General features: G+C 37.3%; 1 protein-coding gene across 3 annotated transcripts in view; it reads right to left on the reverse strand.

Annotated features, from left to right (window-relative positions):
• Positions 1–24,294, reverse strand: part of usp24 (ubiquitin specific peptidase 24) — a 72,416-nt gene extending 48,122 nt beyond the window's left edge. Inside the window, exons 1-8 of one of the 3 annotated variants that reach the window (XM_051873930.1) lie at positions 23,796–24,294; positions 9,168–9,336; positions 9,007–9,074; positions 8,746–8,889; positions 7,040–7,162; positions 6,565–6,600; positions 6,380–6,445; positions 1,206–1,271 (exon numbers count right to left, since the gene is read on the reverse strand). In XM_051873930.1, the coding sequence (XP_051729890.1) occupies positions 1,206–1,271; positions 6,380–6,445; positions 6,565–6,600; positions 7,040–7,162; positions 8,746–8,889; positions 9,007–9,074; positions 9,168–9,336; positions 23,796–24,077 (954 nt within the window). In that variant the 5' untranslated portion in view covers positions 24,078–24,294. The remainder of the gene's footprint in view (positions 1–1,205; positions 1,272–6,379; positions 6,446–6,564; positions 6,601–7,039; positions 7,163–8,745; positions 8,890–9,006; positions 9,075–9,167; positions 9,337–23,795) is intronic. The other 2 variants (XM_051873932.1, XM_051873931.1) reach the window with 2 other exon arrangements.
• Positions 24,295–24,655: the final 361 nt, after the last annotated feature.

The raw sequence follows: 24,655 nt of genomic DNA on the forward strand, positions 1-24,655 counted from the left end.
TTACCATTGTTCTAAAACATGAATGATTCAATATTATTTTCAAAACTATGTCATTAACACCAGGTAAATTTGACTATATAAAGAATATCTCTAAGGTTCAACTATACTTGGTTGGAATAATGTACAGTCAGCCGAACATTAGAGAAAAATAAACCCAGACAGGGTGATCAAGAGTCTGATGTGAAGCTTTCTGCTTAACATTCCGCAGGTAACACGCTACTTACCAAAAAAGTGAATAAATAGACATGAAATGTCCATTTGAACTTAGAAAGATATATTACATTGGTTTGGTTACACTTTATTTTACAGTATGCAGGCCCCTCGCCAAGGGGGTCATTGGGGGGCCTAATCATATGGTCATTCAGCAAATTTACGATTGAGAGCAAAAACCTTATATCTGTGGATTTGGCCATTCATAATTTCCTTAAAACTATTTCAAGGAAATCTATTTAAATGCGTTTTTAAACAGGAAGCGCATCTCCTCAGACTTTCCCTGGAGTTGGTTCACCCTCCTCCTATGCTCAGAAAATGAGTTAACACATTATTACACAAAATGGAACTTGATACATAATTAGGCTATATTTATAAATGACTATCACGGGATGTTATTGTTTTGGCAAAAGTCTGTTTCTTGGATCATAAAAATGTGTACCCCACTATGAAAACGAAATGCCCCCCATTCTATATGTTCTGGCGACGGCCCTGACAGTATGTGTACTTGCAGTGCACTTACTCAAGAAAGTACTGGTAATATAAGGTAGCTACATGGGTTAGGTTTAGAGGTAGGTTCAGGGTTATTACATAGTTATTACCCAGTTATTGTTATTACTATAACAAGTAAATAGTATGTACATCTGGAACAGGACTGTAAAATAAAGTGCTACCATTACATTATTTTCATATTATAATATTATCTATCTGTTTGTCTGTCAGACGAGATTAGATGCACTTCTGACAAGGCGTTTTTTTTTTTATTCTTCTTAAAAAAACAGATGTTTTACAAAGTAACTATTAAAAACTACAGAGATTTTTTAATTAGCACAACTAGCTTGTCTAAATTAAATAATTAGTGTAACTAAAAAACAAAACAAAACCTCAAATAAACTATTAACTGACTTGACCACGGAACTTCAGACTAATCAGAATCAAGTATTCCAGGGATCCGTGTAACAAAGTGAGAACGGATCAGTTGTGGAAACACTCACCTGCACCAGGCCGGAGTTGAGGTATTCTGCACACACGCCGAGCGGCTGAACCAGAGCTGATACACACTGAGGAAACACATACACATGTATATTTGACTCTGAATGTTACCACAAAAACAAATCAGTAATGAAACATCAAATACATAATTTTCGCCTGCTAAAAGAAAAATGTTTCTCTAAGCTGGAGACATGACATGGCAACAAGGGGTGAGTAAACTCTAAAGGGATAAGTGAGTAAACGGACAGAGTCCTTGATTAAAAAAACCCTTCATGTTCACCTTCATGTTCCAAACCTGTATGACACATTCGCCAGTGGAATAAAAACAAAATCTCTGCAGAGCAATTTTCGTTGTATGGAAAAGAGCCATCTTTCATATTTCAGCAGACACATTTAGGATGACATAAGGGTAAGCAAATGATTTCCAATAACCCTTTAAAGGGGTCCTATTATGCCCTTTTATGAAGTTTTTGGAGTTGTTCTAGAATATGCTTTCATGCTTGATCAAAAAAATTTAAAAATTGTTATTTTTCACATATTTTACATTATTACAGCACCTCTTTCCCAAGTATGGCTCGAACGCACTGAATAGTTCCTGTTTCAATGAAGCCCCTCCTTCCGAAACACAAAATGTGCTGTGATTGGTTAGCTGGCCCAGTGTGTTGTGATTGGCACCACTTACCGCGCGTTCGGGAAATGTCACGCCCTTACCACAACCGAGAGCTCTACTCAAATGTAAATATTAATGATGCCGTCAATTGGTGGGGATTATTTAAATAAGTAACAATGTGACTTCACAAAACCTGGAAAAAGAGTCATTTTGTTGTAGTTCTTGGAAAGTGGATTCTGTTAAATAAAATATCTCCCTTTGCATTGAACTTTGAGCTTTGTAACTTTGCAGATGTTGTTTATGCTCAAACAGCAACATTACACACTAATTAAAGTTGAAAAAGCATAATAGGACCCATTTAATGGCCACTCAGAGGCACCTGATTAAATACTAAGCCATAACTACAAAATAGGGATTTTTATACATTTATACAACATGTCTCTGCAGGCATACATCTCTTTAGAGCTATTTGCCAACAGAGAGTCAGCACAGATGAATCACTCCTCTGTTCAGCATCTAATGACTTCTCATCCAATGGAGAGAGTGAATGAATCAGTCCAGTCAGTGGAGGAGAGAAGACAGCATCCTTCTCTTGTTTTCTGGCTTTAATTGACTCTTACCCTCACTACAGATTAAATGGTTACTGTAGCAGGGCATCCCTTGAGATACAAACATAGCTGGCAACCAACCAGCGGAGTTTCCTTTACGTGCCACAGCAGGTTATATGTGCCCCTGAAAAGAATTTCCCTCCCTACGCTTGCCTCAAACTTCCTGTTCCTGTGTTAAGGCCATTAATATGCAAATCCTAAATCAAAGCATCTTTTCCCTGTCGCCAGCTCTATCTCTCAGCCCTGGCACCCAGATCATGCTAATGCCCACCTTCAAAAGACAAGCGGGCGGAACCAAAAACAAGGCGGCTTCACAGCTCCAAGACAAGGGGGAGCATTTACACACTTGCACTGAAAGGGGGAGGCGGACACCTCTTCTGCTAAAAATAATGAAGCTGTCAAACATTCTGAGCATCTATTTGTCTGTCTCAGACCAGATTAGATGCTTTTCTGAGGGGTTATTTATTTAATTTTTTTTATTTAAGAAAAAAATAAATAAATAAAAAAAAAGATGTTTGACCATATAAACATTGTTAGTTTGTGTTTGAGGGCTGTGTGGTAGAATTCTTTGACATTATCCCACTAAATCACTTTTTAATGTTTTTCAGACAACTGCATTACCTCAGAGGGCTTGATGAGAAATAGTGTTTAAAATCAATTCTGTTAGTGCGTCACTTAAAGAGGACCTATTATGCCCCTTTTACAAGATGTAATATAAGCCTCTGGTGTCCCCAGAATGTGTCTGTGAAGTTTCAGCTCAAAATATCTCACAGATCATTTATTATCGCTTGTCAAATTTGCCCCTATTTAGGTGTGAGCAAAAACACGCCATTTTTATGTGTGTCCCTTTAAATGCAACTGAGCTGCTGCTCCCGGCAACCTTTCCAGAAGAGGGCGGAACTTTAACAGCTTGCGCTTCGGTTGCTCAACAACAACAAAGCTGGAGAATCTCACGCAGCCAAAATGAGGATTGTCAGTAATGGTGTTCAGCCAATGGTGTTCGGACACTGATGGAGAGACTCAGGAAGAAGTTACAACTTTTAGAATGAAACTGGACGTTTCTGAATGGTTAGTGGATACATTTATGTAGTTGCTGTGGAGTTGATTCAACTCATCGTCTAGCATGTGGCATCATGCTAATCTTTTGTGCAAATTCAACGTTGAATTGACCCTCGTTTGTGAAGCAGTCTGTCGTAAAATGACGGCATGGTGACAGAACTCTACAACAACTCTTCCTCTACTCTAAAGCAGCCCAACATGGTCTCACCCCCTTTGTTGCGTGTTCCCGGGAGCAGGGTTTATGTAAATTTGGTTTGTGATGTCACCAGCCTGGGAAGAAGCTTGTTGTAGTCCTTAAAAAGTAATTTCTGTAAAAGAAAATATCTCCCTTTGCATGGAACTTTGAACATCGTAACTTAGCAGATTTTGTTTATGCTCAAACAGCAACATTACACACTAACTAAAGTTAAAAAAGTAAAATCATAATCAAGGACCCCTTTAATAACTGGCCTGAATGCCCTTTTTTCTGCCCATTTTCTGGCATCTCATTTTCCCTCTCATCCCCCTGCTCTCGTCTCTTTCTCACTGTCTGCTGTGTGTAGGATGCTCTCCGTGATGGTGATAAACATCCTGAGCTCTTTAGCACACACGCTATAATAGAATCTGTCCTCGTTCAACTCTCTCTCTCTCTCTCGCTCTCTCTCAGCATCTCACTCATACTGCCTCTCTTCATCCAGACAATTATTCTTCACTCTCTAGCTCTGATGATACATGAATTGTCCATTCATTTCTTTGACATTCCATTATTATACTAACAGAATTTTCAACCCGAAGATAACCAGTCCAGCTCATATGTGGGATATCTAACCTCGTAGCCTGTGCGAGTGTGCAACTGATGTCTCTTTTAAATTTAAGGTGTGGTACAAAGTTATTATTTTTCATTTTCAAATTTGTTTTAATTTCAAAGTGCCCCATTATGCTTTTAATTCAGATATTATCTTTCATGCCGTGTGTAATATCGCTGTTTGTGAATGTAAAAGGTCTGCAGAGTTTCAAAGATCAAAGTAAATTTACCAAAAAAAATAACCAATTCTGAACTGCCTGAAACGAGTCATCAGTAGGGCTGGGTATCGTTCAAAAATTTTCGATATCGATACCGATACCGATTCCTGAACGATACCTTTTTCGTTACCAATTTGATAAAATCTGTTTTAACAAGATTACATTACCTCAAAAAAATCTTTGGTTTTATATTTTAAGTTTGACTTTATTTTTTTTATTTTTTTTTTACAGACTCAAAGACTCATCTAATGAGCCACTGCACAAAGGAATAAAAAAGTCTGCTTATAAATTAACATTTATTTAAAATTAAAGTTCTTATTTGGCTAAATTACCTTTTCTTAACAGACTTTAAACACAGCCTTTAATCCCTTCAATCTTATATTTTGCCACTGTTTCCTTACATCATTGTTGCATATATAAATGAACTAGAGGCCGTCACAAACCGGTCACGTGTTTCCATAGACTTGAGGAACGAACGCTGATGTAACGTTGTTGTGTGTTGTACCTGCCTATAACAAGTCTAAAAACATTGCGCGTCCCGCTGTTTGTGCAGTCAGTGCGGCACTTCTGTTTTGCTGTTCACAGTATCTGGAGTGACTTTAGCGAACCGGCTGCTCGCATAAACAGCCGGTACTCTCACCCTTCCTTTCAGAGATAAACTGAAAGTGAAACCATTGATTCACTCGCTCTCTCGCACTCAGGGTCTCTCTCACGCGTATAGTTTTACATATTTAGATATAAATAATGTAGTGCAACGTTATTACATTGCTCAACGAGACAGCGACAGCATTTCTCCGCCCACTCTCCCCTGCTCCGTTTGGAGGTATCGAAATTTGGTACCGAATGGCAAGACACTTTTCGATACTCGATAGTATCGAGGCAATTCGGTCGGTACCTAAAAAGTATCGAATTCGATACCCAGCCCTAGTCATCAGTGATTTTCACTTTGCATGAACTTACAAAGGACGAGGACTCAGGCTCAAATTGATAGCGCCAAAACCAAAGCCATCTTTTACTGTTCATATCACAAGTGCTAAGGAAGCCTCTAGAGCTGAAATTCAGATATGGTGATAGGCGTTTTGTTTCCGACACGTGCTGACCAATCACAACAGACTGGGCCATCTGACCAATCAGAGCAGAGTAGGCTCTTGCAAAGAAGGGGTTTAGAGAGACTGAATCCTTTATCGAACCATTTCAGACAATGTGAGAAAAGAGATGATGCTGCAATGGATATTATGAGAAATTAAAGTGTTTTTGACCTTGAATTCATGTAAACCTATTGTAGGAGACCTCCAAAACAAAATTAAGGAACTTCTTATCTAAAATAGCATAATAGTGGCACTTTAATACTATTTTTAAAGTTTCTTTACATTCCAGTTTCCAGGTTTCCATTCCAGGTTTTAGTCCATTTTGGTAATGGTTTAATAGTTGCAGTTTATTTCCATTTTTTTTTACACATTTATGTATTTACATGCATATTCCTTTTTCATAATTGGAGTTAAGAAATTGGTTGAGGAAATAACAGAACATCGGCAAAGATTAGATTTGCATCTAAAATAAACAAGAGCTTTGAGGAAAGAAGCTGCATGCGTGTTTACACAGAAATCACAATTACGGGAAAAAACGTTTCAGCTATTTAATTTCTACTGATTGATCCTCGTCAATGTAACACAAGAAACCCACAGAATGTCATGACAATGCTATGACAGTCAATGCAATTTCATTTGTGTCAAGCAAGCTATCACCAATGTGCAATTAAGAAATTCAGTTCACAAAGGATAATTATTATAATAACAACAACAATTGTCCCATTAATACTGACCTTGGGCATTTGCGGTAAATAAATATAAAGACTCTATTCTATATCAGGAACATTTTGAAATGTGTAGAGTCTTACCCCAATCTCTATTTCTTCCTGGTTGAGCTTGCACTGAATTGCTGTGAAGCCTCCCATCTCTCCAAACTGCAGATATAAGAAAGAGTCATATTCAGAGATATCGAACACCACATAGATTTGTCTGATGTCTAATGTGAGGTAATATAATAATTCCATCCATCAGTGTTCGTGACTGAAGCTCTTACCCGATTCACTAAATCCACCAGCCAGCCGTGAGGCTCCTATTCCAATCAGAAGACACAATATGTTAAATTTCATGCAAAAATTTAGTATTTTCTTCACTTATGCAAGTTGTTTCTTTGCAAATTATATCATTTTATCCTAGAGAATATATTTAGAACCGCATGGTTCATGGTCTACATCACTCTTTATTGCTTTGCAGTTAACAGGCTTTTCACTTGCAGTCATTGGCTTAAAATAGTAAAATTTCTTAATGATAAACTTGCTGATTTTACATTTACTATCCTTCCATCAAACGCACACACACGTGCAAAGGTACTTCTGGAAAAAAAACAAAAAAAAAAAACCTGTGCCTTTATTTTCCTGACAACACACGTTGGAATCTACAAAACCAGTTTTTCTGTCCATTAACTAGGACTGTCAAGTCAAGCGTCAAGCCAAAAGCACACGTACACACCCACACATGAACATTTACAGTACCTTCTGGTAGCTGGAGCTGGGAGAAACAGCAAACATGCTGTCCTCTCCAAACACTTCCGCCCAGTTCCTCTGACAGGCCTTCATCCGATTCTTAAAGTGATACTCGTTATCAGGGTTAAAAGCCTGTCAATAAAACAACACAGGGAAAACATGTTAACCCAAAGATATATAGGTTATATTCACAATATATTTGCTGTGAATTTACTGGTGATATGAAATTACAAAACACTGAGCATTTTTCTATTAGACTAGTTTTAATATCTTTCCGACAGAGAAATCCTGTAGTTTCATAAATATAGTCAGACATAGTGCAGACAGAAATGTGTTAAATGTCACCCATTTTTAAAATTCAGTATTGAAATTGTGCCTGAGTAGGTAGTCTCGCGTAGCCAAACCTTCAGACCGACGGCTGAAGGTCTGGACTCCATCACAGCTTTCATTCGCCAAGGAAAGCCCAAGAGGATGTCTTACTGACATGTAAAGCAACTAATAACAGTTCAGTTTGTTCCACGTCATGTTTAGGGGCATGAAAATGTGAAGTCGATGTCCCTACGACAATCCTGTATAATTCAACCAATCAGATGACGACTTCAAAACTCCCGAAGTGTTTCCCATTTTGTTTGCCTTATGCATCAGACGTTCAGCCAACGGTCCGTGTGTGTGACGTCTGAGGCAGAGACTACTGAGTCAGTAAGTTCCATTAAATTATTTCAATTGACTCAAATTGACGAAATAAAATTCAAAACTCTGATTCAATGATTTGTTTGTGCCATCATATAAGTGTTCATATAATTCTCAACATGAAATTAGATTTTTTAACATGGCATTTTGTTTTAATTACATAAAAATATTTTAATATGCATTATAATTCTTAAAAAAATATGTACATAAATATTGCATATTATACATATCACATTTATTGTATTTGTATATATAAATGCAATAAATATATATTTATATATGTGTGTGTGTGTGTATATATATATATATATATATATACACACACACACACACATTTATTATATTAATATGTATGAACTGTTATTACAATGAATTGATATTAAAATAAATCTGTATATAAAATATATATTAAAGCATAAAAAATGAATATGTATTATACATAATACAAAATAAATACATTACTTGTTATATTGGTTCATTTAAACAAACAAATACAATAAATATATTTATATATGCATGTATATGTATGTAATATGTATGTAAAAATAAAAAAATTCAATAAATATATATATTTATACATGTATGTATATGTATGTAACGTATTATATAAATATACAAGAACTGTCATTAAAATGAATAATTAAAATACATTTGTATATAAAATATATATTAAAGCATAAAATATTAATAATATGTATTATACATAATACAAAATAAATACATTAATTGTTATATTGGTTCATATAAATTTTAAAAAAGTATTTTATTAACTTAGTAAAAAAAAATAGATTTTATTTATTTTTTTTACCTTATGTTTCCTTACTATATTTTATTGAGTCTACATGGCTGCAATGACTGTTTGGTTAAAATGTTAATTTTGCAAAAATTAATAACGTTAATATTGAAGAGCAAATACATACAGAATATCACCAAAAGTAAATAATTATTTTAGTTATATCATCCAGTCGTAATCCTAGTAGAAGCTAACCAGTTACTAGAACGTAAAATCAAAAGGGTATGTTTACCATAGTAAGAACTCCCATGAGGCCGATGGGTATGGGATCCTGTTTGACTCTCTCCGCGACCAAATCCACCAGCAGCATTAGCATGTTATAGATGCCCTCGTGAATCTCAGTTCCCCACTTGTGCACCGCACTGGACGTCAGCAACTACAACACCATTGAACATCTGAATTATTCATCTCATCTCGTCGTTTATAACAATTTCCAACAAACACCTGGTAGAGTTTATTACGTGCCTGCTTATCCAAACACACACACACAAACCTTTTTGAAGGCCTCAGGCATGCAGCGGTCAATGAACCTCTTACAGTTCTCATCTGCATCAGCCAAGCCTTGAGAGAGAAAACAAGATTTCAGATGTGTAATTTCTTTCTAGAAGACGCAAACATCCAGACATGTACATAAAAAAAGCCTTAAGAACTTACCCAGTCTGGCCAAGCAGGTGGAGGCGATGAGGCATTTGCCGAGTGATTCCTCTCTCTTGTACGGTATGGACCAGTGATCAGTGAACACTCTGCTCTCCAGCTCATACAGATTAGTGGTGGGGAACTCCATGCTGTTCCCAGAACAGTTCCCGTTCTCATCATTACTCCTCTATAAGAGAGAAAGAGAGAGATGTGTCACTTTATTAACACTTGCAATTACTCTTTGTTTTCATATATTCTTTATTTAATTTATTTATAGCCTTTTAATGCTTTTACATAACATGACACGTCGAGAACAAGAAACTATTGGGGAGAGAGATCCAATCCTGCAATACCAATAAGTGCTGTGCACTACCTAACGAACCAAAATTGTTGACATTTTTAGACAATGCTTACTCAAAATCAATTCAGAATTATTAAAAAAGGGCTAACAGACATTAGCCAGGCTAATTTATCTGATATGTCTCTTTCCTTTTCATTTCAAGAATGTGTGAGACTGACAGATGTCCTTCAATGGCTTGTGTGACTTCCACATATCTCATTTTAAATTAATTTAATTCATTATCTACGTCATCTGTTTCACATTTATAATTAACGCTGCAATCTGGAACGCGGTTGCCCAAGAAACTAGCAGCACAGATTTGTTGTTGTTGAGTGGAATGCAACATGAAATAAGCTTGGCAGTTCATTTCTGAGGCTATTTATGTTCAATTTTCACTGCAATTATATCGCAACTTTAAAGGCCAAATATTGCAATGGTTGTTTGGTGAGTATCAGCGTACGCGCTGTAGTAGATTACTGCTTTATGGGCTGCGGACTCTGCGAACAGGAAACAGCTCTGCCAGTGGAATATTAGTATACAAGACATATGTTTGCCCTTGAGTGAGTGGAATAAGTGAATGTGCAATCAGGTCTGGAAAGACTGAGCGCAGCAACACAGAGTGAAAGTCACCTTCTCTCTTTTGGTTCCTCGGGGGAACGTCAGATATCTGTGGCATTCCCAAGGTCAGGAAATCAGTGATTTTCTAACTCTGAGAGGGAAAGCCGAGATCCGTTTTAGACCTGGGATTAGGAGTGAATGTCTCCCTGTGGGCAGGTCCTGAGTTCAAGGGTTAAATTAAGCTTCTTCTGACCTGACTGAACTTCAGCTGTTACTATTTACTTATTAAAGAGCCATTATAAAGCAGGTTTAACACTGAGCTCAAGCTGAGAGCTGCAACTGTGAAAGATGTATCACAGGGCATCTGCAGTGCTTTTAAAATCAAATTTAAGGCTTTTAAGACCTTTATTAAGACCTGCAGAAATAGAATTAAATCCATATTTGGGGGTGGGGGGTGGTTGTAGGTTAATGTTAATGGAAGTGGCAAGGCTACAAAAGGGTGAGGGTGGCACTGGCCCACTCAGACTGATGTCTAGTCCACCCAATCAAATGTCATGCATACATGACAATAATAATCACTCAAATACATGAATATTATATTGGCCGCTGGATTATATATTGATTTTATGTCGCCTAGAAAGCATGCAAAGAGCGGTCCCCTTGTAATCACTAAAAAGCTGTCAAAGTTCTGTTATAATCAATGAAGCTGACTGCAAAGGGAATCTCTTATTTACATAATGTCCACACTTTGTTATTATGAGAGGATTTCTGAGCGTACAGAACTCAGCACTGTACAAAAACTCCAGCTTTGAGCGGGGAGGGGATTCTAACATCTCTGATTGTCCATTGTGTTCAAGAAATCAACAGACATGCTTACGATTGGCTACACTGCTCAACGCTGAAAAACACGTTGTAAACAGAAACCTTTGATGCTTTCTAGAGCATAAATATGGAAACGCACTGGATAATTTTCCAAATCGCCAATATGCTATTATTACTGAAAAAACTGATCCTAGACCAGCAGTTAAGAGCAGCTTTTCCCTCTAAAAGCAATCAGAAGCAGCAGCAGGCAGTGATTTGAGTGAGAAAATTCCACGCTCGTCTCAAGTCCGTGGCCAGGGGAAGGCAAGCCTTGCCCAGCCTTACACACGCTCTGCCTATTATTATTGATCTTCCTTTATTGTTATTATTTTAGTTATTTTAGTTATTATTTTAATATATTCACTGGTTATTGTATTTATGAATGGATTTTGTTGTTTTTATGAAACTATTAGCTGACAATAAATCACATTTAACTAATCTTAATTATCAAATTATTTTTATCCCATTAAGGTCCACCCTATTTCACCAAGGTCTACTCACTTAAAAATTTCTGGCCTTGCCACTGGTTTATGTTAAAATCCTAAACCATAAAATGACTGTAAAAATCACAATTTAAACAACTTTACAGTTCAAATAATACAAGTTTTGACAAAAACAACTTTTATAAAATTATAAACCTTACATTTTACTTATAAACCTTTAAACTACTGTATGTTTTAAGAAAAGGGATAATTAAGAGTAAAAATGATAATTGACATTATATATATATATATATATATATATATATATATATATATACACATTTAAAATATTATTATATATAATATTCTAGATACCTTATTATTCTACACTTCTGTGAATGCACATTAGCTTCTTTGCGATGTGTAAAAATATGGGTTGATCTTTGCATTCACTCTGACAGTAGATGTCGTTTATGGAACAGAAGAAATATAGCGGTTTCTCCTGTTACCTCTGTAAACAAAGCAGCACTATGCTTATCAACACTATTAGGCATTAATCACCTCAAAAGGTGACAAGTTTGCATGTATGATATGAACACCACAGAGTAAACATTGGCATAATTCATCAACAGTAGATCAAAGCAATCACTTGGCATAAATATGGGCTATTCTGTGATTGCGAACCGCTCTAAAAGTGCGAGCCTGTAGAATTTTAATAAAACACATTTAATTGTCACATTAAGCCATATTGCAATTCCTCGTTTTCCGTCCCCAAATTTAGGACCTCTTGAAATGATAAAGACTTTTCTTATACCTTTTCAGATATTTAAGACTTTTTATGGCCTTAAATTTGATGAAACTAAATTTACGACTTAAGAACCCATGGGGACCCTGGTTTTATTGATTCTGAGAAGCTTCAGGCTTTGACTAGACTTCATTGTGTACTATGAACGATGACAAAGCACATTCACTCAGGAACTTCAACCATCTGACCAAGCACAATGACGTTTCTGGGTCAAAGTCAACTTTAAATGTCACATGTTTTCCACAGGCAGATGTTGCATATCGTCTTCAATTTCATGTTTCAAGAACAGCCTCTTCACAACAGGTTAGACTGTTTAACAAGTGATGTGTCTCTCAATCATCAAAAATCTCAGTATTGTGCTAAATGAACCATTACATTTAAATCATAATGACATTTTGTATTCTTCTGCATTCTTGTTTGTGCAACGGAGGTCAGCTAGCAAGAGCTGTGCAATTAAACCTCACTCCCCGATCTCAATTGGTGCACTAGCGACTGACGCTAGAGACTGTGGTCTTTAGCGTCCTTGTTAGGGATCGGAACGGGTGGAGTAGGACCTGTTACATTAGTGCCGTGACCCAGATGGGAGTGAGGTTTAGGGGGTGAGTGTAATGAAGGCCAGCTAGTAAGAGCTGTGTGGGTAAAACTCATTCCCCTGGCCTCAATTGGTGCACTAGTGACTGACGCTAGAGACTGTGGTCTTTAGCGTCCTTGTTAGGGATCGGAACGGGTGGAGTAGGACCTGTTACATTAGTGCTGTGACCCAGATGGGAGTGAGGTTTAGGGGGTGAGTGTAATGGAGGCCAGCTAGTAAGAGCTGTGTGGGTAAAACTCATTCCCCTGGCCTCAATTGGTGCACTAGTGACTGACGCTAGAGACTGTGGTCTTTAGCGTCCTTGTTAGGGATCGGAACGGGTGGAGTAGGACCTGTTACATTAGTGCTGTGACCCAGATGGGAGTGAGGTTTAGGGGGGTGAGTGTAATGGAGGCCAGCTAGCAAGAGCTGTGCAATTAAACCTCACTCCCCTGATCTCAATTGGTGCACTAGCGACAGACGCTAGAGACTGCGGTCTTTAGCGTCCTTGTTAGGGGTCGGAACAGGTGGAGTACGACCTGTTAGTGCGGTGACCTGGATGGGAGTGAGGTTTAGGGGGGTGAGTGTAACGGAGGCCAGCTAGTAAGAGCTGTGCGAGTAAACCTCACTCCCCTGGACTCAAGAGGCGCATTAGCAACTGAAGCTGGAGACTGCGATCTTTAGGGTCCTTGTTAGAGCGCCCGCCTCCCATGCCAGAGACCCCGGTTTGAATTCCGCTTAGAGCGGGTCGAGTAAGACCCGTTACATTTGGTCAATGTGTATTGTATACTGTACATTTCAGTCATACTCTTTCTCATCCATAGCAAAACTACACCAACAACAATTACCACAGGCCCAGTCATGTGTCAATAAAATACCAATTTAATCTAATACAGTTTCATTCACATAACTCCATTTCCAGGTCAAACAATGTGACTACCTAGTATGTAATATCATACAAACAAGGTAGAGATGGCTGTATAAAGGTACTATATGGAGAAGGAAAAAAAATATCAAATACAAAGGAGAATATATTTTACACAATTTAATTGAAGGTATGACCAAAATTTTGGAGGCAAAATAAGACCACTGTCAATAGTGTAGTGATGCATGAAGCATATCTGCAACTTTTTTCTCCTTTATTCGAAACTCGCAATCATGCAGATTGCTATTAAAATGACTGGACTTTTTTCCTTCCATATACCTGTTTAGTGACCATGTATCAGTCAGTCTTATTTTCAAACAATTTAGAGCAAATACTATGCAAAATCGCAGCCCACATGTAATTTAAATGAACATTTAATTTTCTAGCATATAAAAGCAATCTTAGGTTGTTACTAATTAGCTACTATCTCCACACATTTCTAAATATTTTGAATGGCCATAATTCACGTTCTACGCATCGCAAATCTTGCGTGCATTTTTCTTCTTTTTTTTTTAACCATTATAATATATATTTTTTAATTTTTCATATTTGTATTTTAAATTTAATTTTGAAGTTCATTTGATACTTACTCCTAAAAAATTACAAATATCATACATACCATGAACAAATCAAGGTTTTTATAAAGCAATTAAACATTAAAGAAAAAAAAATTAAAGCATAATTAAGGGGAAGGGGTGAGGGGTGAGGGGGGTGGTTGACTATTAAAATATTCTGAAAGTTAAGCATTTCCTTTCACTGATTTGTTGAAAAAAAAAAAAAAAAAAAAAAAAAAAAACAATACTTTATCGATTCACATCCTATTTTGCACCCTATTAGTGAAATGTGCCACAACCGCCTGTTATTAAGGTCGTTGAGGTTTTCGAGTTTACAGCAGTTGTTATGAGATCTCATTACAATCTCTGTGACAGAAACATTAAACGACTGTAGAAGAGCGGATTGATTTGTTAAAGATCTGTGTGTTTCTGTTGACAGAGCCTGACAGCTTCTGTGTTCAGGAGAAATAAGAAGCGCTGAGCAATGTGAGAGGGAGAGGCAGAAAGCAGAAGAGAGGCAACAGGAACAAATTACTTATTCTGTTCTTTGGTGGAGGCAACCACCACCTGCACTGTGAGGATCTCAGAAAGAGACAGAAATAGTGACCACGGAAGTCGAGCTGCGGCCTATTTTAACATTCTGATCAAATAAATGTGTTTACTAAAAATATAAAGACCATTGTATATGGTCAGAAGACTGGAAAATCTCTATTCCTATCTGAATATTTGAAGTCTGTTCTGAGGACGAAAATATGCTAATTACAACCCACATAAAATTAATTTGCATATATTTATTGTACATGTTAAAACTCTCGTGATCTATACTTGTAGCTAATGACTTGTCACATATATGTCATCATTTACAGTTGTAGCTGCTAATTTCAAATAAAAGTTGCCTCAGGAACTGTGTGAAAACCTAATCTATGCCTTGTGATTTTAAACTGAGAAACCACAATTGCTAAGAATAGAAGGGAAGTGGTGTTTGTTGTAGGGTAACCTACTAACACGGTTCCTGATTATGCCAAACCATAAAAAGGTGTTACTTTTTAGCTGCAAATACTGGCTAATATTAGAAGCAAATATAATATAATATAATATAATGAATAATTGACTCCGGTCCGTTAAATTATTAGAAAATAATGCACACCGAGGTGGTAAAAGCGGGAAAGCGGGTGTACATTATTTTCTAATAATTCAATGGAGTCAATTATTTCACTTATACTATGGTTATCACACTTCAAGACTTTGTTCAGATATTGTATTTCAAGACATTTGTCAGGTTTTAGTCCTTAAAACGCCCTTATGTGGAGGACTAATTTCTTACGCATCTCATCATAAGCCTCCATTGCTAATTCCAAAATGTCATTTTAGAGCTAGTAACAGAGGCTTGAGCCATTGATAGCAGACTTAATGCAGTTATTAGAGAGAGAGAGAGAGAGAGAGAGAGAGAGAGAGAGAGAGAGAGAGAGAGAGAGAGAGAGAGAGAGAGAGAGAGACCTGTCATACACCCGGCGCTAGTTTTTCTAGTTTCAGCCCGACGCAGCTTTCATTTTCACGTCCTGTGCCACGTTGTTTAAATAGCAAATGCACTCGCACCCATCTGTTCGGCCATGGACGTTTCTGGTCTGAAAACGAGGTGTGTTCAGGCACATTGTTGGCGTGTTGTTATTTTGAGGCAACTGAAAACGACTGTGCCATTGACCAACTGAAACCTGGTCTAAAGTCAATGGTGCAGTATTTTATTTTTTTTTTAAAGGGCACGTTAGTAATATGAGCCTATAGGATAGTGCACAATGCGTGTACACTCTGCTTGTTACACACACAGGGACGCGCAACAGCACACAAACATGCCAAATATTAAAAATAAAAGGATTACAAAGTAAAAGATTATTATTGTGTACATAACGATAAGAATGCCTATATGTCATAATGGATAGTCATTGCATGTATCAGAATTACCTATTTGCAGTAATGATGATTGAAATTGGCTAATTATTTGACCAATCATGGCAATACAGACATGTATTTAAATTGACTCGTCAGGTTGAGAATTGTCTATATTCCGCCATGTAAATTGCAATTCACCATGGTGCAAGCACACCTGGCTTTTAAAGGGAATGAGAGATGAGACTCTGATTGGCTTATTGCACATTATGCCCAAAACACACCCATGACTCATTAACCCTTTTGGACCATGCGCCTGGTGCGTCGGCCATTTTTTCTGTCGTTAACCTAGCAAAAGTGGATTCGGACAAGCCCTAAAGTGCACCTGTGCCATGTGCTGCAGACCATGCGCTTAGATTGTTAAAATAGGGCCCAGAGAGAGAGAGAGAGAGAGAGAGAGAAAATGACCTGAGTCTGTGCGTCAGTGTTCGGCAGCAGCGTTTCTACTAATAGCAAAACTGTAAGTTTATCTGCTTCAAGAACAGCACTGTTATTACCTCACTACTGAGAAATGTCATGTAGCTTTTAAGTTGCTAAACTATTTTAGTTTGAGTGGGAGAGAGAGCGGGAGAAAGAGAGTATGTGCTTTCTGTACATAAAACGTAATTTTGTGGCCAAAAAAAAAAAAAACATGGAAATTATTTGTTATTTTTATCCTATTGTTTACCATATTTATTTGATTGGTCAGTGACGTTGTGGGTTTTGGTTCTTTTCCTGTTGTAGGCTGTAATGACCTTTGAAATAACTGAAATCATTTGGCGAAGTGATATGGAACTGTAATGCGGTCAAGACCTGCCTAGAACTACTTTAGCCGTGCGTTTCCCTGAAAATAATTGCACACCATAGAACGTTCGTCAATCAGATTCAAGCATTCAACAGCCCCATAGTAAAAAAAAAAATATATATAATATATTATATTATATTATAATACAATACAATATAATACAATATAATATAATATAATAAATATTGACTCCGGTTCGTTGAATTATTAGAAAATAATGCACACCCATGGTGGTAATGCGGCCACGATGCGAAGCCGGTCGTGAAACCGATTATTTTCTAATAATTCAAATAGTGGCCATTACACCTCATGTGTGCATTATTTTCTAATAATTCAACGGACTGGAGTCAATTATTTCATAGTATAATATAATATAATAAGCTGGTAAATATAAAAAAGACACCAGTGAAAATCTGAACCACTAAAACAAAAACAACAGAGGCAGAAAAAATATTCTTATTGTTGAGCTCTACAAGCATTCTGCATACTTGTGTACTGTTCTTGAAGGTCAAGAATCCCATACAGTCTAATATAAGGGTGCCACTGATTACGGAAAAAAACATCGAGCATGTTACTGAACACTGTCCCAGTCCGCATTTCAATGCAGGATTATGTTTACTGGCGTCGATGGAGATAATAATAATTTTGCTGTGCAAACATTCTGTACCCATTTAGAAGCCTTCTAGGTAATTTTTGCAATTTGTAATATTAATATTTCGAACAATCACTGTGAATCTAGGGCTGGCGTGCTGCATGTGCAATGATCTAAAGAGAAGAGAGAAAGTCAGTGTTGTTAGGAGGCCTCTGGTCTTTGGGGCGATGTAAGGTCACATGGCACATTCCAAACTTGTTGCCATGGCATACTAATAGGGTGAGGTGTGTGCGCACGGCCTGTTGCCTGCTAAACATACAACCTCAGAGGGTTCCAACCTCCCTAGGCACAAACTAATTGCAAATTTGCCTGTATGGCATCGGTGTTTAGGTGGACTGAGGTGTTTGTTGCCCAATGCCTGGAATGCATTTCTCTTTTAAGACATACCCCTAATACATCTCTGCAACTGTGCATGTGATCCTGCCAGTTGTGATTTGTGAAAGTTGTTTGTTGTTCCCCACTGCATTGCGCAGTGCTGGGCAGAGTGGCTGGGTAACTGGAGACCCCGTGTGTGTGTACCAGTACCCTCCAGACCAGGCCTGCTGGCTCTATTTATAGTCCCGTGCTTGCAACCTGTTACATGCAAGACCAGAGGTAAACAAAGCGGCTAGGCATGTCTGAGACTTTCCAAAAAATTTCTTCATGATTGCATCACAAACATAGGGCACTATGAAATCCATTTTATTTATTTTTTTTCCAAAATCAGTTTTATTTTCTCGTAAATTCTCCTAAAATGCTGGATTCTGTTTTAATGGTTCAATTAAATGTGAATAATCAAAAAGGATGTCTAATCAATTGAATTCTTAAAACTTAATTTATTACAATTTTAACAATAATAGTGTCCTATGAAATGCATTTAGTTTTTTCCTAAAATTCTGTTGCCCATTTAAATTTTTCTACATTCTGTTTTATCATTTAATACAATTGTATTATCAAAAATAATAAATGATTTTTTAAATTAAAATTATCAAAAAATAAAAAATAAATAAGTAAATAAATAAATAGTGGTAATCAAATTAATCCAAAAAAAGGGACATGGAAAATTGTGTGATACAGAAAATTGTGTGATATTCCTTGTAAATAATGTTTTAATAAACTGTATTATTATTGTTACTTTGAGAAGTACATTCTACTGTAATATATTTCTGCCGTAATTTTTTTCAAGTTATTTTTTTTATTTTTTTATTTACTTTTATTTTGGCACTTTGAGTTGTGTGTGTATATGATGATGATAGTTTTATCAAATGAAATGCCATCAGATCAGCTCTGGATATGTGGAGTTTTCTCATTGAGTGGAAATATTGCAGTGTTTATCATTATATTCTAAATGTTTTACTTCTTAAAACACCAGTGTGAATGTAATGTAGACTGAGTCCACTTTTAAAAATGAAAGTTACGATTGTTCTTTTTTTTCCTATTGTGATGTATATCCTAGTGAAATGGCTCCTGAAATTAGAAAAAAAAAAATGAAGGACGGGGCTTGAGTTCATCTTTTGGAGATTAATTGGATCATTGGAAGTTGGGCGTTGCTAACAAAATGGAGGCAGAAACAAGATCCACCCTCACGCCATAGCACATGACGTGAAGAGAAGTCGTTTCGAGGGGGAAGGGAAGGTAAAAGTTTTTGATTAAAGATTATGATGGCACATAAATTAAGAAAATAATAAAGTGTACAGATAAATCATTTATAATAAACACTACAATATTACATAAAAAATAAGAATAGTCGATGTTGATTTTATGACGACTTTAAAGTCCAGTTACAGATCAATGCAAAGACTTTTTATTCTGTTCAATTAAACATGGGTTGGAGCGCTTAACTTTGAACTCTCAAAGTGCACCATATTGATGCATTTAAATTTAAAATGTACTAAATTTTCATGCCCCCAGACCAGGTCCACCCCACAGGCTTACAAAAATCCTCTGGGAAACACTGATCAGTATATGGTTTCCTAATAGTATCACCACCCTTCCAAAAGATAAGTCTGCCAAAAGTATTACACAACAACCATTCAGCCTTTTTTTTAATCATCATCCAACGACATTTTTCAGGCAGAAGAGGCAAACCTAAGACATAGAGAGGGGATGACAGGACTCAGGCGAGGATCTAATTTAAATGTCATCTGGATTCCTTTTGTTACAGTGGCATTTCTACATGAAGCAATTACAAACAGGGCTGGAACAGAACGGCTACATAACATTTCTGTCCAATCATTATGGCCATATACAGGGCTCAACGCTAAGGATCAGGCCAGTGGTACAAAATTTTGTGTGAATATGTCCGTTCAAGTGCAAGAAGACGTGAAAGAGAACTCAATTCAGTACTTGAGTGCTGTCTGAGACACAGCTTTCTGGGAACGAGCTTCAGATATGTGCGCGCACAGAACGTCTCACACTGCATGTGAGTACCAAATTGAGTTCACTTTTGCGTCTTCTTGCACTTGAATATTTAAATGGGAAAGGCTTAAAAGCTCGTACAAATGACAAAGTTTCGTGATGATGCTGAACTGGCCCAATCTGGCAGTCCTTATTGTCGAGCCCTGCATATATCCACCTATCATGTTTAAAAAATGACTACAGGTTAAGGACTCAAAGACAAACCGTAGTAATTACCTGAAACCAAAAGATGAACTATATTTGACACAAAATCATCTCTATAACTGCACTAATACTGCCCAATGTATGTGTGCATATGCTGGGGAATAACAACTAAAAGTAGTGATGCTTAAACCTTTCCATGCTGTTGTAAATCATTGTGACAGTCAGTTGTGTGCACTGCAGAGTCAGGCAGCATGTGAACACTGAATTCCGTTCACTTCCGTGTCTATTTGTGCTTGAACGGACACATACATGCAAAATTATGACAAAATGCCCGTCTCGGCGAGTATCCTTGTAAAACATAGTTGCTTATGGCTTAGGCACACATCCTTAGAAAACAGATGTGTACCATTATATTGGATCCGCACATTCGGTCTTAAAGTGACAGCGGGCTAATATTCTTGCTACTTTCTGCAACATGAATGTTATCAAACAACAAAATACAAAGAGAAAATCACTTTTGCAGCTTTAACACAGATTAATTATATTCAATTTATACAGTGAAGACTATACTGTGTTATTTTACATTTGATTATTCATTTTCTGTACCTGAATACTTACCTGAAAAATATAAGGCACTGTTTTTTTCATTTAAATCACCCCAATCATTCTAGAATTATTAATTCTTTCCAAATAGAGCTATTCAAGTAATCTGGTGAATTTATTATATATATCGCAGAATTTATTAATATATATCGCAGAAAAACAAAATGTTACAAAGTCCGTTTTTTTTCCAATATCTTGCAGCCATATATATATATATATATATATATATATTTTTTTTTTTTTTTAATAGTGTATACCATAATAACCTAGATAGATATAGATACATTCACTATATTTGTTTTCATAGCCTTCAATCTGCACACTGACTTATCTGATTAATTAAAGAAATAATAAACAGATTAAGCCATAAACAGATTGCATATGAAAATAAAAGCACTTCAGATATCTTCCATAATTTGCAACCGCATCATAAACTGCAGTACGAAGAGTGTGTTAAAGCTTTATTTACCCATGTGCCTTATGAAAAGAAAATGAAACATTTAGGCCTAGCCTACTTCCTAGAAAATGCAGAGATATATATCGTGTACCGTCTTTCAGCTTAAAAATACCGACATATGATTTTTGGTTTTGACATAAGAGCAGACGTTGTTGCGTGAATGTGCGTTGGAGATTAATATTTCTTAAATAAAGTGGTAAATTGTTATTTTGTTCAAACAAAGCACTCACGTCACTTCATAAAATTGAGGTTAAACCACTGAAGTCACATGGATTACTTTAATGATGTCTTTACTACCTTTCTGGGGCTTGAAAGTGGTAGTTGCGTAGGCTGTCAATGGAGGGACAGAAAGCCCTCAGACTCATTAAAAATATCTTAATTTGTGTTCTGAAGATGAAAGAAAGTCTTTCGGGTTTGGAACAACATGTCAGTGCCATAGTTTTGTCTCAAGATGCACACCAGTAATGTTTTTTCTAAGGCATGTTTATAAAAGCTACTTAAAATGTCCTAATTTAATCTAAGCCCTGTCTGTGAAACCAGGCCTATATTTGTACACTTTCCCACCCACCAAATAGTTGCAACTAAGTTAAATACTTTTTATTAGTAACTGGCTTGTAGTATAACTACCATTAATAAAGGGTAGATTCACTGTAAAGAGCGTCCTCAACAGTAATAAAAACAAGATTGAAGTAATATTAACAACATATTCAAAGGGTCTGTGCACACACAAGTCAAGTCCGGGACGCACTGACCAACATGGACATTTTAAATCATTGCACTTTAGTGTTCAGCTCTGACTGCGGTTGACCAACAGGTCAAAGAAGCCATGAGGGAAAACAGCGAAAGGAACACTGCAACAGTTGGGCAATAATCACAAAGCCTGATGGCCACATATAAGACTCAAATATCAGACAACAGAATTACACAAAACTAGAGCTGTTTATCCAAATTCAGAAAAATAACCATTCAAGACCTGTGGGAAAGACTTCTAGCACACAAAAGTCATTTCACATGCTAATATAAAGCAGCTTTTTATCAGTCTTTTTAATTTAACCCAGTAACACTGGTCAGTATCACAGAGTTAAAGGGTTAGTTCACCCAAAAATGAAAATTCTGTCATTAATTACTCACCCTCATATCGATCCACACCCGTAAGACCTTCATTCATCTTCAGAACACAAATTATTTTTGATGAAATCCCAGAGGTATCTGACTCGCCCATAGACAGCAATTTAACCACCACTTTTAAGGTCCAGAAAGGTACTAAAGACATCGTTAAAATAGTCCATGTGACTACAGTGGTTCAACCTTAATTTTATGAAGCGACGAGAATACTTTTTTGTGAAAAAACAAAACAAAAAATACAAATTTATTCAACAATTTCTCCTCTACCCTGTCAGCAGGGTTGCCAGGTTTTCACAACTAAACCCGCCCAATTGCTACTCAAAACTAGCGCAGTCGCGCTTCGGCGGGAGGGGGGGGGTCCCCCAGTAAAATCCGCGTTCTTTGCAGGCTTCCCCTGGTAAAATTTGCATTCCAGGGGCTAAATATCATGTTATTTGGAGTCGCTTAAAACACGCAGACGTGAAAAACAACCTTCTGCAACAGTGTTAAAGTAGCCCAATTCCACGTAAAAATCTCCCTGTCAGTCATACGCAGTTAACGCAGTGAATGCAGTTCAGCGCTTCCGTGTTTACATCCGAAAGCCGACTCATTATTGGCCAGCTCCTGCGTCGGAATCACACGCATGCGTCGTGGTGCTTATGTGAACAGCGTCGGCCAATACTGAGCCGGCGTTCGGATGTAAACACGCTGAACGAGAATGACACAGAAAAGAAGATCTTGTTGAATAAAGTAGTTATTTTTGTTTTTGTGCACAAACAGTATTCTCGTCGCTTCATAAAAATAAGGTTGAACCACTGCAGTCACGTCGACTTTTTTAACAGTGTCTTTAGTACCTTTCTTGACCTTGAAAGTGTCTGTTAAATTGCTGTCTATGGACGAGTCGTATACCTCTCAGATTTCATCAAAAATATCTTAATTTGTGTTCCGAAGATGAACGAAGGTCTTACGGGTGTGGAACGACATGAGGGTGAGTAATTAATGACAGAATTTTCATTTTTGAGTGAACTAACCCTTTAATATAACTGATGACAAATGACATTTGATGGTTCAACGATCTGACGTGTAAATTATCAGCCACACGTCTCCTGTTATTGCTCAACAGTTAGTAAAGAAAGACACTAGTATATTTATTCATCAGGAGGAAAAAATACTCCATTGGCTTAATGATTAACGTTCAACACGCAAATAAACATAGTAAACTCTAACAGGTCTCTAGCATTTCAAGGCAATCTACGACACCCATCCCCCAAGATCCTACAACTTCAGCATTCATTCACATGGCAGCAGAATTCATTCTTAATCTGCTACCGCATGCACAAGGATCCTAAAGATAAGAGACAATATCTTGACATCCTCGTCAGGTGTTGCATGCACATGCACAACAGGTAATGCATGCATTTATAGGGGCGATAAAGGCGTGCGGCGCCTTTCCCTCCGGTTTTTGACAGCCCCGGTGAAAGCCGCCGTGCAAATGATCACATATGCATGCGTTTCATAATCATACCTCACTTTCCACGACGTCGTGATACGCTGGCGGAGGATCAAACCCTCCGGTGCCCGTGCGCCCGCTGTTCTCGCCGTCTCCACTGAGGCCGGAGCCCGGGGAAGTGCCGCTTTCCATCGGCTCGTAGCCGTATCCGAGTCCCGGGCTTTCGTTGGTGAGCAGCGCGACAGCCTCGTTGATGTCGTTTTTGGCCAGGCGCAGGGCTTTCCGGATGGCCACCGGGTCTGGGAAACCCATGCATAACAGCGTGGTCATATGCTGCTCCTCCTCTGTCTCCATCATGGAAGTGTGTCGATGATCGGGGCTTCAGTAAGGGGGCACATAGCACAGGCATCCGGCTGTGCATGCCGCCATGTTTACAGTCGGTGGTGGTGCTGGTATCCTGTCACGATGGATTCCCGTCACAGGCAGAGGGCAGCGGGGCTGAGAGCGGGCCACGCCAGGCCTGTGAAGCTAGCGACTCCAATGGCTAGATAGGTGGGTGTAGACTGGGATACTTTTCAAAATAAAGGTCAAATAGAAACACGTTCATAATAATTATTTTTATAAATAATGTTTAATATTTATTGATGGGTAGGTTGATTACTTTGGACTTGGTACTGTATATATATTTTTTTTCTTCTTCTTTTTTTTTTAATAATACAAATGCAAATTAATAATTAAAGATGTTCATTCAACACCATAGAGTGTGAATGAAAATATTCCCCTGATCCTTAATACATGTGTAAAAACGAGTAAAATATGGTTCTGTGTATATTATATAATATGTATACTCAAATATATCTTTCTTTTAAAGAAGAAAGTGAATATATTTTAAAGTGGATTATGTATTGATCAGTAATTACGTTTATTTCTTGATG

Source organism: Ctenopharyngodon idella, chromosome 20, assembly GCF_019924925.1.
Source record: "Ctenopharyngodon idella isolate HZGC_01 chromosome 20, HZGC01, whole genome shotgun sequence".
Classification (NCBI taxonomy): Eukaryota; Metazoa; Chordata; class Actinopteri; order Cypriniformes; family Xenocyprididae; genus Ctenopharyngodon; species Ctenopharyngodon idella.